This window comes from Rhynchophorus ferrugineus, unplaced genomic scaffold (genome assembly GCF_030347505.1).
Source record: "Rhynchophorus ferrugineus isolate W39M unplaced genomic scaffold, kcgeb_rfMv2 rfM9, whole genome shotgun sequence".
Classification (NCBI taxonomy): domain Eukaryota; kingdom Metazoa; phylum Arthropoda; class Insecta; order Coleoptera; family Curculionidae; genus Rhynchophorus; species Rhynchophorus ferrugineus.
The window spans coordinates 16,424,457-16,445,789 of NW_027472588.1; the positions used below are offsets into that span (position 1 = coordinate 16,424,457).

General features: G+C 32.4%; 1 protein-coding gene across 3 annotated transcripts in view; it reads right to left on the bottom strand.

The window, feature by feature from the left end:
• The window catches only part of LOC143202105 (diacylglycerol kinase eta), a 436,917-nt gene that overhangs the window by 6,538 nt on the left and 409,046 nt on the right, over window positions 1-21,333 (bottom strand). For all 3 annotated transcript variants that reach the window (XM_076413382.1, XM_076413384.1, XM_076413383.1), the window contains 7 exons: window positions 18,627-18,818; window positions 8,228-8,453; window positions 5,122-5,316; window positions 4,888-5,065; window positions 2,625-2,812; window positions 837-1,162; window positions 461-640 (listed from right to left, as the gene is read on the bottom strand). In XM_076413382.1, coding sequence (XP_076269497.1) covers window positions 461-640; window positions 837-1,162; window positions 2,625-2,812; window positions 4,888-5,065; window positions 5,122-5,316; window positions 8,228-8,453; window positions 18,627-18,818 — 1,485 coding nt within the window. The remainder of the gene's footprint in view (window positions 1-460; window positions 641-836; window positions 1,163-2,624; window positions 2,813-4,887; window positions 5,066-5,121; window positions 5,317-8,227; window positions 8,454-18,626; window positions 18,819-21,333) is intronic.

Consider the following 21,333-nt stretch of genomic DNA (forward strand, 5'->3'; position numbering starts at 1 on the left):
GACCGCTATAATTCTTTAGGCCATCACTATTACATCTACATTGAGTTCAAATTTTGGCTATGCTGGTATATTGGTACCATGCGGTTCCCGTCTATAAAAGACCACCACGAGGACGTCTCTTTTCTCTTTTCTCTACCCCTTGTAACAGTACCATTTTCATAGCGGTTCATGTAGTATTTAACACATGAAATAAACAAGTTTTTATTCAACCGGTATTTTCTGATCCCGTGCGAATTCCGAGTGTTCCGATAGACAATTGCGCCGACAGTCACACATTTCGACCGACAAGACGAACATCTCTACAAATTCAAGAAAACTAGCGCTATCTATCTGTTAGGCCCGGAACTTTTCAACCAATGTGTTATTTTGATTATAAAGGTAAATCGTTCTTGAAATTGTTGCTCTAACAAAAATTAATACAAATGCTTAGAAGATAATTTCCTTAGAATGTTGTACTTACTTCTAATGTGTGACTTATTGCTAATATCTTGATCCATTTGGTTAAAGATGTAGTGCATTCGATGAAATTGAGCAGTAGGTAATGTTCTTCCTCCGAAAACAGTATGTCTATTTCTGGACGATCCAGAGGCCGTTCCACAAATGTAACCGTATGTTTCTCTTTTTCTATGTGCTGAGGAACCTACAATATTATTTGCAATTGTACTTAGATTTGGTATAAATACTAAATTGTTCTAATAATAGTTAAAATTTCAGGCTAGCGTAAACTCTTAACATGATATTTGTTTAAGCACTTATATATAAAATGTTATAAGAATCAAAATAAAACGATACGAATGAAATTGATAATGAAATATAATAATGGTAATAATAAATACCGCTCCACTGAATGAATGCTGTCGTATTTTCTCAACCGTCACCCCCAAGAAACTCTTGTTACTTTCCGATGGACCACCAGGCATACTTTGCCTGGTCAAGCTACTTCTGGACTTGTCATGGCTCGCGCCGCTTATTGATAGTCTGGGTTTGGTACCGCCTTGACCCGCGACACTCTGGCGCTGTTTCTCCTCCCAGCTCTTCAGCGAATTCTCCAACGCCCTGTTTCGGCCCAACATCTGCATTCGGTTCTTATGCAAAATCCGTATTATACCGGGCGGCTGAATCCAAGCTTCTCCGTCAACCTGGATAGGTACTCCTTCATCACCTGAAAAAATATTGTTGTATAAATATACAACTTGGGATATAAGAATAATTTATGTAGTCTATTCTATAAAACAACCAATAAGGCATCAAAATTTATGGCATTCGTCCTGACATTTATGTCATCATATCGCAATGTTTCCGTATTAATCTAATGTTGGTTTACATTGACTTGTAATCTCTCATTATTATCACTAAGGATTTGAAAAATTTTGTAAATATTTGACAGGGTCGACTAATATCAACAAAAATCGAATTTTAGAGACTCTTTATTCGGTTGCGTGTGCCGACGCATCAGAGAGCGTTCTTTCTCTTTTTAAATAGGGTAAAAGGAAAACGAAAGGTCTGAGTTTAAAATAAATTTTACATTTTTACAAAGTACATTTGGCAGTATATTCATATTCGACGTCATCTATGACGTGCACATACTTACATATACGAGAGTGGTCCAATAAGTACTTAGCCTTCAAATGAGCAACGAAAATTTTGGAAAAGTGGCGTTTTATTTCTCAACATGGTCCCCTTTTAGTTTGATATACTTGAACCAGCGATCCTCCAATCTCTTTAAAATTTCAATTTCTGCCTGTGAGTTAATTTTTCAAGTTCGAAAACAAAAAGAAGTCGCCAAATCTGGAGAATACGGTGGTGGGACAGCAATTCGTAGCAAAATTCTTCCAATTTTGGTATTGGCGACTGCGGAGGTGTGAGCCGGCGCGTTGTCATGGTGAAGAGCACTTTTTATTCTCCAAATGATACCTTTTCTCTGCAGTTCTGCGTCGAATCCGTCCAGTAATTCGGCATAGTACAGCCCTGTTACCGTTTTGATCTTCTCCAGGTAGTCGATGTAGGTCACCCCTTGTGAATCCCAGAAAACGGTGCTTAAACAGCGTCAAATGCTGTTCTAAAGTGGTCTCAAGGCTGCGCTTGATCTCCGGAATGAGCAAATGCGGCACCCATCGCGTCGACAGCTTTCTAATTCTCAAAATTTCATGCAGGATACGACCCACGCGGTCTTTTGAGATGCCTACTGTCTCAGCTATCTCTCGCATCTTCAATCGGTGGTCTTCTAATATGAGATCGTGAATTTTGGTCATGTTATCCTCCGTGGTAGCCGCTTTTGGGACACCTGGTCATCAAAAACCGACGCGCGACCACGTTAAAACATATTAAACAATTTTTAAACCAATTGTGTACCGGGCGGTGAGGTTAATTACTTATCGGATCGCCCTCGTATATGCATTTACATAGGTCTGGTGATGGTCATGCTGTTTTGACGCTAGATTGATCTGTTGTTTTGTTATTTCGTCAGTGGTGCTAAATTACCATGGATAAACCAAATTATCCTTTCTCAACTTATTATTAAAATTGATAAGGTAATCAGAAAAACACTTGGTATAATCGAAATATTAATGTGAATTTACTTTTAAAATTACCTCTCACATCTAATAAGTATTATGTAATTTTACCTAGAATATTTATTTGTATGCTTTGGCACTGAGCTATTCTGTGGTGTTGGAATTTCATCATTCTGGAAGCTGCCATCTGCATGGATCCGAAAACGGCGACAACTTCCAAGATCTTATCATCAAAGGAGGGCGCCAGGAAGACGTCGTCTTCTTTTGTTCCTCCCCAGAAGTTGATGCCTCCCATGAATCTAAGATTTTATAATATATGTTATTATTTTCTAATACTCGTACTCGTACTTAATAATATATTTTCAAATATAAAAGTCTATATTTATAAATAATATATTTTTATATATTGTCATTAATTTCATTTTATATATTTTAATATATAAATGTTTATATTTTATAACGATAATTTCAAACTTGAAAAACCATAAAAAACCATAGATAATATTTTCAAGATCTAGTTGGTTGTTTTTTTTTGTATAAAATATATTTGCTGTGGGATCTGTAAACATTAAGTAATACGTTTAATATATTAAGTTTTATTATTTAAATTATTTCACTTGCAACTAAAAAAATATCAATAACTTTGTCCCACCGTCTGAGGTGATACAGCTTGATGGGTAAAAATAAAAATAGCCCCCAAATGAGCAATAAGGTGCTCACTACTATAAAAAGTACCGAAAGAAGATAAGATCAAATTAGTTTTCTTGGAAATCCTTTCATTTTTCAAGAAACTGAAAGGATACTGAAGCAATACAATATCTAAGTTACATTTAAACGACACTCTGAAGATATCTCAGATATTTCCTAACCCCAAAATTATAGGGATTCCGAAGCCAATAAGCCATATTAATCATTTTTTTTAAATTTCCGAGTAGAATTAGTCGTTATTCTTAAATAAATAATAGCAGTTAGTAAAGAAAGTGTACTGATGTATTCGGATTAAAAAGGAATTGGAGGATTAGACATTATATTATATTATATTATATTAGAAATACATTGTTACTGTTATAAAACGCTATCATGTTGAAATAAAATATTAATTTATCAATAGAAATAACAACAATTGAAGACTTGAGGTTGAAGTTTTTAAAGACTGAACTAATTAAGACCAATCATTTTTCTTTCTCTGGTTAGCTCAAACGACAATTACAATCGTTGACAAAATCCTTCCAAATATTCAGTTTGCGTCCCCTTATTCGGTAATATATTAGAACATTTTTGCTTGATCGGCATGTTCTTGGACAAGTTTATTGAAGCCGTCACCTCTAAAACGCCGAAACCAATAATCATACGTTGCTACAGATGGAAAAAGTGCCTAATAGCTCTTTCAGCAATATTCTTTGTATCAAATAGAAAAAAGGTTCTCACAATTTCTTTGTGGGTTTGTAATTCGACATAATCGAAAAATAATTGTTTACAATTAATTAATAACAGAGATAGAACTTTAACATTAATGTAATTATAAATATGTCGAATGCGAAATATCATGCTACTCTACCTATGGTACATTTCTTAAAATCAAGGCACTACAACGTTTTTCAGTAATTTCGTGAAAAAGAAACGGAAACGAAAAATAGATTTATATCAGTTTGGATATTACAACAATTGATGACACTTAGGGCGATGATCCTTTTCAAGTGGTATCGCAGCTCGGTGGATCCAACAAGTTATCACTTCTTGTTTATAAAACAAAGTTGTGAAAATCCAATTTATCCATACACAATAAGTTACGAAAACCTATATGGATCTGCGCATTTCATTATAAGGGTTATGAGTTATGTTTTACGAGAAATAATATCAGCAAAATAGAAGTATTTCAGATCAAAGTCCCGAGAAGTATTGTTGATACATCCAGTTACTACAGGAACAATTATTTATACTGTGACCTTCGGATTTCAACTGTCATAGAGGGATGGTATAACCACTGAAAAATGCTACTAACTTTTTTTTTATTTGAGTCTATATATATAAGTACTAAGGTCTTTCTATATAAGTACTTAGTTTTAAGTCATAGAGACAAATTGTAAGTTAGTCGGGAATGACTAGTAATGATATATTAATAAATTAAAACAAAAAAATCCTAAAATGCTGTGTATTTTTTTATGAAAGGTGATATATTAAACTTCATCGGATTTTTAGTTTTGTTATTGACGAATTATTGAGCAATCTATTAAGTCGGCTATTTCAATGTATTTTATTATTTATTGATCAGAAATTGATTAATTTTTCCTATAAAAAATACGTGAAATGAATGTTTGTCTTTATATCTGTTAATATAATAATAATGTAATGGAGACTATTGATTAATTAATACCTTGGAATATTTAATATAACGATTCCCTGTAGACTAGGTAAAGGTATGCGTTGCCCATCACATTCCAACTGAACTCGTTGTTCTAAATTTTTGAAGGTTCTTTGTAGCAGTTCCTTTCCTCCAAGTACACCATACCACAAGTAATTCTTGGCACGCGACCGACATTTCTCTGGATGCTCTGGAAATATACTAAATAAATAAAAGTTCATGTTCACATTATTCGATAACAAATACCTTCTCGTTTATGGTGAAAGTCGAGGGATATTTTCGCATCGATGCCTATTCCAAAATAGTTGTTCATCACGCAGCGTTCATAGAAACCTTCCATGAGCGTTTCTTCTGGATCCATCAGTGGGCTGACAGCTGCACATAGGGTATCAGCATTAGCCAATAGGCATTTACTGATGAAGCCCCTGCTTGTTGTTACATCTGAAATTAATATTGTAATTAATTGTAATAATTTCGTGTGTTTAGTCTTCCTCTATTTGTTAAGGCTCCAGTCTTAACTATCATTCTGATATTATTATTGTTATTTGTTGTATGTAATATTTTGATGAATATATAATTTTAAAAATGTTATAAGAAAAATATATCAATTATACTCGTTCTGTCTTTTTATCTATAATCTTCAATCGTTTCAGATGAAAATCTCATAGTAGAAATAAATTAGAAGTCGACAAATCGTTTTAAAGGCAACTTATTATATAATTTTGGGGTTTCCTAATAGATGGACTTAAGTTGCATATTTCTTGTAAAACTTATTAACTGAACCCGTCCCACAGCGTGCTTTATATGTACCACGGTCCATTACATTCCACGGTCCACGGCATTAAACCTACCGACTGGCGAGTGACCAACCTTAGAAATAATCCCAGAAGACATCCGGTCTTACCCAGCCTGGTTAGTGGCGTGACTGGAATCATTTTTCTTGTCGGATTTTACACTATTACCTATTTACACTCGATGCTGTGACAGTCTGATAATAAATCCATTTCTGAATAACTAAAATGAAATTGAATTGACACACTTTTGAAATGAACGATTATGGGCGATGAAAAGTGCTAAGAAGATGGTGGTAGAAATACTGAGAAGATTAAAAAACATTTGCCAAATCCACATTGATGTCAATGAATATTTAAGTGTTTAGTAGGATTGGAAAGAAATTGTTTATCATGAATTGCTGCCAAATCGTAAATTAGACTTTATACTAGTTTAGTCTACAACTAGTTTCAACTAGTATAGCACGTTATTAAGAAAAGACCAGAACTTATCAATTGGAAAGTCATTGTCATTCATTAAGACAATTCTAGATCACATACATCTTTGGTGCATCAGCATAGAATGACATAATTACATAATACATCAAACTTACTATTACAAAAGGTTTATGGTTTTACTACAAAAATCGCATGAGTACAGGTCATGGATCAAAATGACACATCTATCACTGATTGGTGTTTAAAATTTATATGAACAAATTCGCCTTAAAAATGAAATTACTAATTCCTCAATCCATTATATTAATAAATAATTTGATATTTCTTTAAAATATATCATTTATTAATTACTTTTTGGACTTTTCTTAATCGATATTTCAGGTAAATAAAAATATCAATTTATTAATAAAGAAATAAAGCCAGATAAAAAATAGCAAAAAAACGCTTACCTTACAGTAAAATTTTTTTATAATATTTAAAATACAATATAAAAAACACTAAAACATTTATTATCAATAAATAGAAGATTGCTTTGAACTAAGCTATAAAAGTTTGTAATTAAAAGTGTTTTGTCGATGACATCGTTAAATTAAAATAAAATGTTTTATATTATAAAATATAAAAAGTGTATTAAAGTTGATTTATATTAGAATTTAATTGATTAAAACTGTTTCCCTGTCCATTAACATTTTGTCTATATTAATACACTTCAGTCACATTTGTATAATGCTTTTTGTATAATTTGTACCATGCCCTATAGTACATTTTGTTATTTATTGACTACATTGCTTCGATGTAAATAATGCGTCGGGTATATGTTTTGTGCATATAAACAAGCGATGAGCGGTTAAACGTGTGATCTCTGAGTCTTAATCTCTATGTTATTTAATGTTCATCGCGGTTAACGTTGATCATAAAAGCTGGGAATTTGATGATTGAAATAATGTGCTATGGTTCTATGAATCAGCTTTTATATTGTGTGCTACAAATGGCTGGGTTTATGTACGGTGATCCTCAAAGGTATCCTTCGATCTGAATTGCTTGTGTCGCAAAGTCAAGCATGGGGAGGTTACGTTATGATTTCGGTGGCAATATCATGGTATTCATCTAGAATTGTAGTGAACAAGTATTTCGATATTCTCATTGATGAAGGCTCTTACACAGCCAGTTAATATCTCAACGGTCCTCAAACGGTCCAATAACGCTATGTAATAGTCGCTGTTGGTGGTCCTTCTTTTTCAAGAGAGTGAATGAAAATTATTCCATGCGCATTCCAAAATATAGACGCCATAACCTTGTCAGCCGACTGTTGCGTTTTCCCACGCTTTGGAGCGGGTTCATCGTGTGCAGTTCACTCGGATGACTGTCGATTGGACTTCGGAGTGAAATGATAGAGCCACGTTTCATCCGTTGTCACATATCGACCCAAAAACTCGGGGGTTTATTACGCTTGATCATCTTCAAACACTGCTCCGAATCATCAACTCGACGTTGTTTTTGGTCAAAAGTGAGCTTGCGCGGCACCCATTTTGCACAGAGCTTTCTCATACCCAAATATTCGTGAATGATATTATGTAAACGTTCAGTTGATATCTTTAGAGTGTCTGATATTTCATTCAGTTTGAATTTACGGTTATTCAAAATTATTTTGTGGATTTCTTAAATGTTTTCGCCGGTAATAACCTCTTTTGGGCGTCCACTGCGTTCACCGTCTTCAGTGCTCATTTCACCACGTCTAAATTTAGCATCCCAACCCTTGATGGTTGATTTTTCGGCGGCAGTGTCCGGACACTCGGCATCAAGTCAAGTTTTTGCTTCAACTGTAATTTTTCCCGTCAAAAAGCAATATTTTATTAACACGCGAAATTCCTTTTTTTCACAATAACCAAAGTTGTTTCACTCAAAAGGCTATAATTCACAAACTAATGATTCGATAGCTGTCAAATTAATACACGCATATTTTGAGGGTTAGGGCTATTTAAAACACATATGGATATAATTATAGTAGAGCCATCTATGTGTCAGGGACTTTTCAATTGACCTCTTATTTTAAAAGGAAATAGTGGCTCAACACTTTATTAATAAATAAATATTGTGTATAAAACTATTTCGTAACTACTTACTTGGCCATGATGGTAATCGAACTAATGGATTGATAATGGGCAATTTCCTCTTCTTTTTCAGTTCTTTGTCTTCGGGTTTCTTGTCCTTTTTCTCGCTTTCCTGGTAGAATTTGGTGGTAGCTGCGGCGGCTGCTAGAGCGGCGGCTTCTTGCGGGTTCAGCATGCTGCAGCAGGATATCCTTCGAGTTGCCGCAGGCGATCTCAAGGGATGATAGTCATTATCGACCTGTTAAAGAAAATATTACTGGAGGAAATCCACAAAGATTATAGTTCATAATTTCATCGGATTACACATTCGAATTAGAAAAAAATTAGTGACGTAATGCAATTAGTACATTAAAGTTTATTGTGATTTGTGCAGTAAAATAATATTAATATGTAACAAGAACATAAAACATACTAATATACATTTACAATATGTTATACTTACTACGTAACTAGATGATAAAATTAAATTTATATATATGATATAATACAGTTATAATGGTTACAATAATTTTCAATAACACATAATTTTATAATACATATTTCTGAAGAATATATAAAAAATTAGTTTATAACAATGCAAATTTTATTTTAATAGTTAATAGTTATTTTGATTTTACCATTTTATATAGGCATTTATTGAGAAAAATTGGTACAATATAGATAATTTAACTATCTTAATAATTAATAATTTTCTACAACTTTTTGTTCCCATCTTTACGACTGTATGGCGATACTATGTGATCTATATTGGTTTGACAGCAATCCAATCATCGATCAATTTTCGCTTTCCTTCAGCATTTTGAAACGTGTGCCAGTGAATTCATGGTGCATCCATTTGAACAAGTAGTAACCATAAGGCGCTATGTCTAGTGAGTATGTTGGGAGTGGCGGAATTTTCCATTCGAGCTGCAACAGTGTGTAATTCACAACACTTTCAACGTGTGGCTGAACGTTGTCATGCAATAGTATGATTTTGTGTTTGTTACTCGGTAATTTCCATAAATAGACATCTGCAGTAACAATTTCATTAGGTTTTAACAGCTCCTAATACACTATTTATTGATGATCCCACCATATGCATAGATATAGTTTATGACGATGAATATCTCGCTTTGGTGACTATGTAAATGGATTTCCAGGACTAACCCACAACATTTCGCAATTTGTGTTGTCGCAGTTGATCCATTTTTCATTGCTAGTCACAATACGTTACTGAAAACACTTCTGTTTTTCTGGCAGGTAATTAAATAAAGGTATTAAATATTTGATTTATTAGCAGTTAAGTTTTCCGCTTGTCTAAGCTGGGATTTTGTTCAATACGTCTTGCAAATTATTGTATTCGAATTTTTCGGTCTTTTTGTCAATGTTATCAAAATCCTCAGTTTTGGGATATGATGGAGCAGTTTAATTTTCTTTCTCGACTGGTAGAATAAGAATGTCCTCATTCTCATTAAGACTGCGAGTATTCCCCTTTTCTTCCTGCTTAGGTCGGAAGTCGACATTTTGGTACTATGAATAATATTGGTCGTTTATCTATTATTGATACTTATCCGTATTTATTTATTTTATCCATTTTATTGACTGAAGTTAAGCAAACATATTTCTATAATTCTCTCTGACGACATATAAGTGTAAATAATTGAGATAAATATGTAAAAATATTGCTGTAATGTTTAAATTGAATATTGTTAATCTTATAAAAAAAAATATTGTTAATGTTTCAGTTAATACTGTAACAACAAATGTAACAAATTTTGCTGTTTTCAAAACAACGGATGAAAAATCTATTGGATAGTAAACAAATAATAAGGTAAAATGTCCTTAAATGTAAAATAAATAATATCGTTTACCGTGTCACCAGTCAAAGGCCGATTGAAACGATGGTCAAATTGATGAATTGTAAAGTCTAGATGTGGCGTCCAATGATGACTGGCTGCTTGCAGACCTCAAAATAATATTGGAATGAAAGAGGCTCTTTAAATGAGAGAACTGCTGAAGTTGAAGCCAATTTTGAAAGCGTTCTACGATAACGGTATGAAACATGAGAAGAGCTTTGAACTGAACAATGAATTTTGCCTAAAAGTTGTTGTTTTGTTATTTCAACAAATAGAAACATTCTTTATTGTCAAAACGTTTCTTAAACCCATTGTTTATAATCGAATAATAATAGTTCTACACATTAATCTTTGTTATATCTTCTCTATCTATATATGAAAATGGGTGTCTGCAAATGATAACCTCAACTTTTGAATCACCATGGAGTTCAGTTGAAGGCGTTGGTGGTAGAGTGGAATGAGGAAAATTTTCCACTACATCTCATAAGATGGTGTTGAAACTAGGCGTCATATAGACGGTATTTTATCAACTTGACAACAAAAATAATTTAGTACTTTTTTCGCAGAATGTATGTCGGCTATATAGTTTTATTTAAACATGTATTTAAAACAGATATAAGGACTTAAAATTTCATTCATCAGCATTCATTGTATCAGTAATACGATGGTTGCTATTTATATTTTGAGCTTAATAATGAAAAGGCTGTAATTTATGGCTTTATATATATTTAATATTCTCTATATAATCAAAACACTTTTGCATATGCACGAAGAACATATACTTGAAGTCACTGTAGACAACACAAATTGTGCTCAAATAACAAAACGTTCTGAAGAGGGTTATGAAAAGGTAATATTTCCAAATATAAATGTCAGATGAAGCCGAACAACACTTAGTATTGGAGGAAGTCGAATAACAGTTGGTATTGCCAAGGCTCAAAATCACTTTCTATAGTAGTCTATATGAAAAATTGTAATACTTAAAAACAATTTTTGTGCGAAGAAATAATGCCAGTTATCTTGCTGACTGTTTACATCTTTATCGTCGAGCTCTTTAAAGATAAGTTAAAATTAATGATAATAATTCTAAAAATAAAAGCCAAGCTACGAAAATATTTGATTGAAAAAATGTTTATTAAAACTGAAGTTAAAATCGATCGACAGATATCAAACTCTTCGGCTACCGAATTACGTTTTAGAATTTGAATAAAATTATAACTTGAGACTAATCCGGTTTAGAGATGAATATTCAGAAGACTGAGTCGGAAAATATCCGTGGAGGGTTTTCCCGGGTTACAGGGAGGGTTTAGTTGTATAAAATAAAAAATAATGAACCATTTTATGGATTTTTTAACTCACTAGTATTTCAATTACTGACTTAAAGAGTTTGGGGATAAAGATGTAATGCATTATATCAATGTAAACAATTTTTAAATTTGATGTACACCGACACAAAATTGTATTTTCAACTTTTACTAGTTTTGTTGTTTAATTTGAAGAAATCTGCAGCTAAAGCCAATTAAGCATTTTTAGGAAACTATGTGACAGCATGACTTGGTTGGTACACAGTTTCGAAGTGCCGAAGAAGTGCGAAAATTGATTGATTTCTGGATCATTGTTAAGCCAAATCGCCATGCTACTAGAAAAATAGAAAATAGTTCGAAAATGATCGAAATCGTTCGAAAAATCTTTTTGAAGTAAAGAACTGATCAGAATACATGCAAGGACGTAATAATTGTTTTCATTTCATAAGAAAGAAATTTACGTTTTCCGAAACCAGTGTTGTGAAAGGGTTATGTTCATTTAATAATTAATTTTATAGCTGTGTTAAAATATATGTAACAATATTCATTACGAACATAAAATAATATCGTAAAAGTCATATATAATTAAACTAATTTTATTAGAGTTTTATTAAATACACTTTTATTTTACATCAATTAATTAAGAATTTATTTAATGATATTAAATATTAATTAACTGTTTTTTAAGTAAATACAATTTTGAATTTAGTTATTTTGTATATTTAAGTTTGACAAACGTTGATTGTTATATTATATTTATACGAGAGATAATTAATTACATTTTAACACAGGTAATTTAAATAAAATTTGAAATTTCAAGAAATAATCAACTTTGATGAAAAATCGCTTGCATGTATTCCGACGTTAATTACTCAATAATAATAGGCTGAAAATTAATGAAAAAAAAAATGTAATATTCTAGAATATTTATTTACATTTCATGTTAAATATACCAATAATAATTTCCAAAAAAATTTCATACATTTTAATAGGCTTATTTAAATTTTGGTTTATTTTAGAATATCGTCATACAAATGGCCAAGTTTTCAGCACCGGATGACTTTTATAAAACTTTTCCAAATAATATTTTACGAGCTTAGTTAACCTTCGAAACTGAAAAGAATTTGTTGTTTACAATAGAATATCAGAATAAACAGCAAATCTAAGTTAGTGTGGGGATGAATGGGTAAGCCTGCCTGTAATATAGTCTATTCAAAGTTTTTTTAGTAATGCGTCGTGGATATTTGTGACGTCGAAACATTACAATGTTGCCGAATCAACTCTGAGTTTTAGTGCAGTTTGGCTTTGACATACAATAAAATTATAATCTAAATAAAATAATTGAATAAAAATGTTACCAAATATAATTTATTTTAACATTATACTATATCTAAAAACTACAGTTAATTATACAGCCAGAATAATGTATAGGTAAGAGCTAAAACCTCTTATTACTATCATTTTCAAGAATTTTGCATACGTCTGACAGTTGGTCGCCATCCGGTTGTCAGAAAATTATTCAATATATTAGTTATAATTATTACAGGTTATAAAGCGGCAAATATTATTTTAGCCCTTTATTTTGATAAATTTTAAATCGCTCCGTAATATATCATATTACTCTGTTTGAAAATGCCGAAGACAATAGATATTAAATAAGATAAGTCCCAACAATTTTATTAAAAATGTTTTTAGGGGGTTGCTGCCGTGCTAAGTATTACTGTGGGTACTGTGAATAACATTGCTTACAAAATGAAGAATAATACGTTAGATTCACCCAAGAAAACCCGTCTACATACAAAGTGGGTGATGAATCTTGACCATCTTGATATTGGCTCTATTCGAGACCAAATATATGAAATCTATAAGAGCAGTAAGTACACAAACGATTTTATCGATATAAACATAATTTAATCAAATTATTTTAGAGGAAATTGTCTCCCTGGAAAGTATACATAAAAGAATTAGGGATATGTAGCTTTTTGAAGGATGTAAGACATCCTTTCATACACTCTTACAGGGCATAGGGTTTAAATAGTGTAAAGATAACCGTTGGAGAGCTTTAATGGAACTTCCAGACATTACCTTAAAAAGAATTCAATTAAATACATTGCATAAAATAATATAAGAAACTTGAATATTTCAAAATGGTTCATTGTGGAACTATTGGCAAGACAGTAACAAAAAAAGGTAATAGTTACACTAGCATTCAATTGGGTTTTGTTGGTCATTATATTTATTAATAGTTAATTGCAGATATATTGCTGGTCGAGAAGGATATTCCATCAAAAACTGTTTGGATATGTGGAGGAAGCGTTGTCAACCATTACACCTTTGGTTTGGATGAACTCGATAAGATATACAAAGGAAGTAATTGATAAATGGTGGAATTTTGAACATGTTTTGGACAGATTAGACATTAACAGTTTAGTGATTAAATTGGACAGTGAGTCGTAAAGTGAAAGTGAACTTTCAGGATATGTGATAATGCTGTACAATGCTGGAAATTCCTGAAACAGAGTGATGAGAGTGGAAACAACTAAAAGTATGCAAATAATTTATTGAATATACCTGGTATCGTAAGGCGTGAAAGATTTGTGGGCACAGACATGATTGTAATTGTTTAAAATTAAACATGAGCATTAGGTTAGAACATATGAGGAGAGAATGAATACTAAGTGTTTTGTAGATATGGCAAATGCGAAGGAAATAAGAACTAGAAATAAAATAGAAATATGCTCTCGAATGAAAGTAAAATACGTTTCTCAGATTGTTAATTAGGTGGATTAGGCCTCCAGGGGAGTATATAAAAAATCGCGCCTAGAAGCTCTACCTCATGGGTGATGTGGAAGAGTAAACAAAGCAAATCGAACTTACAAACTATTATATCTCTGTTCTTAATTGTAGTTTTAAGTCACAGGATAATATATGTATGAAATTTACTATAATGTAAAAATAAATTATATTTGATAACATATTTATTCATTTATTTTATTTAGATTAGAATTTTTTTGTATGTTAAAGCCAAATTGAACTAAAACTCAGAGTTGATGCGGCAACATTGTAATGTCTCGACGTCACAAATATCCACGACGCATTACTAAAAAGCTTTGAATAGACTATATATTACAAGTTATACCGAAGTACACCTAACATATACACAATATTTATTTATCAATAAGGTGTTGAGGTACCATTTGCTTTTAAAACAGCTAAAATTCTTCGCAGAATAGATTCGTAGAGTGTCTGAATAGTTTCCAATAGAATGTTGCTTCTACACTTCCAATGATGTTGGAGATGAAGCTAAAGCTTTCCATAACGGTTAAACTATGTTGAGGTCTAGCAATTGTACTAGTCAGGGAAAATGTTTGATGATATTCTGATACTCCTCAGAGAAATACTGAAGTTTACTGGCTGAATGCATGGCCGCGTTGTTATCTTGGAATATGGCAGTGTTTGGCAGAAATATGCTAGTGATAGTAAAAATTTCATTATTGAGAATAATGAATATTCATTCGTATTGCAAACGATGTTTCATTAGACTATTCGAATTCTTGTAGTCGCAGAACATTTTCCTTAGCTTAGCGTTGTATTGATTTATAAAGAAATTTTCAATCACGGCCCTTTCATAAATGTCAGATTTGTGGAGCTTCTGCCATACCGTTTCTGTCGAAACAGCATTACTTAAGGGAATGTTGAGTTGAGTACCTAATGAGTAACCTTTAGTTGCCTGTAATGGTCATATTCTTTGGCGCGGTCTCGTTAACTGATATCGATCAAAAAAGACGAAATTTTATTTTAAAAATGACTGTTAGTGCAAGAGCTTCGCGCGTTCTCCAACGTTTGGTAGCCATATTTGGGAAGACCGATTCAGTAGACACTATACTTCAGCCAACACCGGTACCAGAGAAAAAATAGAAATTTCACGGTATAGGCGACCTTGGGGAAATGTTTTGTTTGGTTCAATCAACGGTAGCGCTGCGACCGTAAATTGTGATTGGCTAGTTTAAATTCCTGGTGCCGCCACTAATATTGAACGTGATTGGTCGATCAAATTGTGTGAAGTCAGCATTTTCTATGGGCGTCCATTTTTAAGTTTGTTGTTTGAAGGTTTTGTTTTTTGTTTAGATCAATTATTATAGAGTTATAATATAAAAATTGATGACAATGCGTCAGTGTAGTAAAAGGTGTAGTGTACCGGGGTAAAAATCTACTATGGAAATTAGACATCGTTTCTCAAAGAATGATGTCGCTCCTTTCCAAAAATGGGTTGATAAAGTAAATAGTAGTAAGTTACCTGGATAAACCACAATACATATATATGAACGTCATGGTGTCTGTCACGGACATTTTAGTGAAAAATTTAGAATTACCCTTCCTTCACGAACAGGTATTAGGGTAAATGCATATCCAATATTGTTTTTATCAGGTACATATAAAATTATCTATCTATTACATGTCTGTTTATATAATGTTTGTTTACAGAAAATCAAAACCTACTTATGGAGATGTTAGTAGTAATAAAATTCAATTAATCTACCAAGTTGTTCGTATGCTCTCAGTGTGATACCTCTACATAAAGATGTCTTACAAGAAGGTAATAATTAAGATAACTGGATAATTAGTAGTAATAAATACTACTTTTAATTGTAAAATATCCCTAAAATATTTGTAATACTTTAATTTTTTAGAACAATCAGTGTTCAATAATTTTATAGTAGAGCTATTGTATATTTAAATTTGATTGCCTTTTAAGAAAATATTTGTTACGGTGCCATCAATTAAAAATTTAATTGCTACTTTTAGGGGATTTAATACCTTAAAGAAATCTATTTTGTCTAAATTTACAAATAACTACATTTGTTTAACAAATCTTAACCAAGATTGCTTAAAGAATTTTGTTGGATATATTAAAGGTCATGGAGATAGAAACAGTATGTTCGAGAAATCTTTAAAAGGGCACATCATCACTTCAATTTTTTCACATCGATCTTCCGGAGAAAATTGTGAAGAAGATGAACATGTTAGATAACTTATATTCTTTTTTAATGGGAGATCTAATACCACTTGAGGTTGTTAAATCACCAGTTGAGTCTATATTTTCAGTTCCAGAGAACTTTGCTCTGAGAAAAACAACAGTCTAATATTGTGTTTTTGTCTTATTTCAGGCTATTTAGCAACTTTTTTTTTAACTTCTGAAAAAGAGACAACATGCAATATTTGTCTACATTCTATATTAAGTAGTTCCGCAGATTAAATATTCTAAAATCTAAATATCTATAAAAAACACATACATTTTTAGTGTTTCAACTGTCCAATCCATAATGATTTTCAAGACAAATTTTAAAAGTTATTATGAGGTGTGATTGTATTTTGGGTTTAATGAAGTTAATGCAATATCAACAGGGAAGGATTTAAAGTTTACCTTCAATATATCAAGATAAGTTAGAACTCTAGGCGTTGATAGAAGAATTATAGATATTTTAATTTAGCCTAGAATAGAGTTCATAATATTTTTTTTTGCTTTTTGTTTATATATATATATATATATATATATATATATATATATATATATATATTATTTACACTTATGTATATTTGTGTAGGATTTTATTTTAATAAATTAAATTTGATTTTCATTTAAATACTATTGGCCAGTAAATCTGACGTCACAAAGTAATCCGGCGAAATGGCAGACCAATCAAAGCAAAATATTTTATTTACAGGTTTCTACAAAACTATTTAAAACCAACCAATCAAATTCACGTTGCCAGCGCCGCCAATGATTGAACTAAGCAAAACTTTGCTCCACTACTTAGCATTGGAGTTGCACACCCCTGACCAGTACGTCAAATAAATAGAAATAAAAATAGCGCCCCGTTAGAGTATCTCCTCATTTCTTCGTCTTTCTAAAATTATCGGACCTCTAGTAGGTTATGCAATAAAAACAAATGGATTTCCTTTCGGCCAAATAGAACGATGAAGGCCTGAACGATATATGCTTGCAGTAGGATGTCTCTACTTGTCATGCAACGGATGCAACGATGGATATTCTGATGAACGAATTGAGGGTATGGTTATACCACGCATTATAAAATATGTAGCTTTGATATTTTATTTATTAGACCTCTTTATGTGGGCGTTATGTTTTAAGTCACTACTAATCTCCTAAATTAAAAAAAATTAATTCACATACAATTTGGTTGATTACATTTTAACATCAATCCATTCTTATTGAAACATCCTTTATTTCTACTGAGTTTAAAAAGCATAATACAATTTATCATTTATTTGTTACTTATTAATGTCATAAATTAAATTCGGAAAACGAATAAAGTAGAAAAATTACAGGGAGGATAGATCAAGATGATCAGGTGCTCTTTTCGGCTTATTTCTTCTCTAGCTCTTTGAAGTCTTATTTGTATAGTTTCCTTAAATACTTTTCCGGCAATTGATAGGGTCCTGGATGGTTAATCCTATATCCTTTTTTGTATCATAACTCATTTTGTATCCAAATGTGCGTAAGCAGAACCTGAAAGCGTTGCAATAATATTTCCCAACCCGCCTTGTTTATTTGTGATTTCCTTTGGCCAATTCAAACAGTTTTACCATAATTTAATAATAATATACATAAATATTTTAATTGCTGGCTCTAAACAAAAAAGGTTTTTGTAATAATTAAATTAACTATTTTCCAATTATTTTGAAAAATGGGGATATCTGTATGTACGAAATCTCTATATTTTTTCTGTATACCCATGTAGTAATAATATGTTTTATATGGATTGTTTATATATCAGCATATATAATATCTTGTAACGGTTTGCTTCATTTTGCACTCGACTATATTGGGTTACTAATTGCAATTTTCTGTTTGTGATTAGTTCGGTTTAAAACAACATTTAGCTGTAGTTGGATATGTGCGTGGATATAGTGCGTGGTCGGTGGGAATCTGATGTTTAATTTATTCGGATAATATTCCAAATTAGTTTTGTTGATAAACAAACGGTCGAATTATCAAATACGATACTAGTACGTACTAGTCATTTATTAGTTGCTTATTGATGCGATTACAAATTAAAATAGACAAATGAATAGAGTAGAAAAGGTAAATAAAAAAACTATTTATATATAAAATACAGTGCAGTAGAGAGAACAGATCGAGATGATGGAAGAACAACACGCCGGAAGCGATTGTCGATTGAGATGGTAAGTGCACAAAAATACAGTCACGTAATATTGAAAAGCAGCAACCTCGTCTGAAGTACTAACCGTCAGTAAGTTGGTGGTGGAGCTGTTGTTGCTCACGTCGCTCACCGATAACTTGTCGGACTTGCGGTAGTCGAGGTCGTCGTCGGCGGTCTCTATCTCGATGCGGATGGTGTCCATGCGCTCGTAGCGCATCTGCTCGGTCAAAATCGGGGAGGGGGGCTCTACTATCACGCTCACTTGGGGGAACTTGCACTAAAAAAGGACGGCTAGGCTTTATCAGAGGGTGGACACATGATGGGCTGCTGGGTGGGGGGCTAAGATCACTCATCTCTGCATCAGTCACGCCGCTTGGTCGTACACACAATTCTAACTAGCCAACACGATCTAATTCATGCTTTCCTTAATGTCTAGATGATGTATTTTACATTGTGGTTTGCTTATTCAGCTGAGTTGATATTATTTATAGTTTTTATACTTTCCTGAATATAAATTTAAAATAAAAATAATAGATAAATGTTGAGTTGTTAAGGAGAGAAAACAATGTTGCAAATGAAATACAATTTATTATTTGCATAAGTCGATAGGTAATAGTGAAAAGAATTATGAATTGGATGAAAATAACTTACTAAATCGTCTATCTGGTTTTGGATAATAGTGATTCTGTCATCGAACTTAATTGGTGATAATAAACACGATATATAAGAGTTCTACTGTTTCTGATTCTTGACCCCCATTCTTGATATTTTTTTCTTAATTCGGATTAAATCTTGACTCTCTTGACTCTTTCTTAATTTACGTTCCCTGACTAATTTTGTAATTATTTTGCTAATCCTAATGTTCTGTTGTTAGTTCTTCAATTATTTGGCGACTTTCTCGTATTCTTTAATTCTGACTGATTAATTTTCGCTGATTCTATACTTTTGACATTTTACTGTTCCTGTTCTTGGTTAGACGATGGTTAGAAGGTAGTTTTCTGCATACCGAATCGTTCAGAATTTCGGGAGGGAAAGACTCTTCTCTCTTTTCTTCTTCGAATTCCACAACCTCGGGCCTTCTTTAAGTTTATGATTATAGCCACCATAAGGGGTCCTCTACCAGGTCTAACTTCTGACATGCTTCGTCTAGTTTCGGTATCTGTACCTCCATTATTTGGAACACTAGACAAAGAACCAAAAGGGATGTCTGCTTTTGCTAACTCTTGTTTTCTGTTTGTTCGGTGCCTTTCTTATCATGGCTTAGCTTTACCCACCATTCGATACAATGCGATATTCTATATTGCGTCAAGTCAATATTGTCTCATGACATTCTTTTCACATGTCACAAATATTAAGAAATAGTTAAATGAATAATAACTTATATTTTAAAGTAATAAGAATTTAAATTTAAATAATTATCTTATATATAAGTAAATGTAATTACGTCGCAACAATAAATATAACTATACAATATATTAATATTTTAGAGTCTCATTTTTACTAACTAGGGTTTATCTCGACTGAACTAGGGATATGACACGGTCTTTGGCGTTGGGCCTACTGACTGGCGAGTAATTAATTTATAGATCATCCTAGAAGACAACTGATTTTATATAATCTGGGTACTGGCGTGACTAGGATAATTTTTCTTGTCGGATTTTACTATTATGATTTATGGATAATTATAATTGTAAACAAGCTTTGTTGTTTGTATTGTTGTTTATTAGTTTTTACTTTAGTTAAAATGGATTGGAAATTGAGAATGGCTGGACCAATTTGGCTAATTTTAGTTTTGTAATATTTGTGGATGTCCAGGGAAGGTTTATATGGTGGGAAAATATTGAATAATTGCAAGAAAAATAGTAGAAATAACAATTCTGTTTTCCCATACAAGGTGTCAATGTCATTTTCATCAACAGTTTCATTGCCACATGGCATCTATTTTTGTTGCTTGTCCTTGTTGTTTTTTATGTTTATGAGTGAGCTCGGAAATTTATTTTATAACTAAATTAGATCCATAATATTTGACCAAACACAAGACAGATGTAAGTGGTACGAAATTTACCGGTTTATATAATACTGGAATAATAAAAAATAAACTGGTATATATATTATTTTGAAGACAATAAGTGGCGACTTGCTAAATCGACAGTGCCAGCGATACTACTACCAACCCAATATCATTTTAATATCTTTAATCGAATCCCTTAATTATAAACACTTCACTTATTACGCCAAAAAGAATAGGAGCCATATTAGTCGCGTAATATAACACATCCCTCTTGAAGAAACGACCAAAGGGATGTACGTAAGGTGGTTGAACTATCTCTACAGCTTTCAGTTACAATAAAACTATTTGTGGGCGCATTTTCTGAACAACTGAATAGTCAGTTTTTAGAGCTAATCTGACTACAGGCCTATCAGCCTTCTCAGCGCCATTTCGAAGCTTGCCGAGAGGGCAATACTCTACGCTCTCAACTCTTTCACAAAGGAAAATAACATTATTCCTGATGAACAATTCGGCTTTCGAGCTTCACACTCATCCGTTCATCAAGCTACCCATTTGGCCACACACATCCATCACGATCTTGACCAACGTAAAAAGCTTGGAGCAGTCCTTCTGGATCTAACCAAAGCCTTCGACAAGATCTGGCACGACGGTTTCATCGCAAAATGCGTGCGGTTAGGCCTCACAGAAGATCTAACCGCTCTCATCAAGTCCTATCTCTCGGACAGATTTTTTCAGGTCAAGATCAGGGAATCACTTTCCAGTCGTAAATAAATCGATGCTG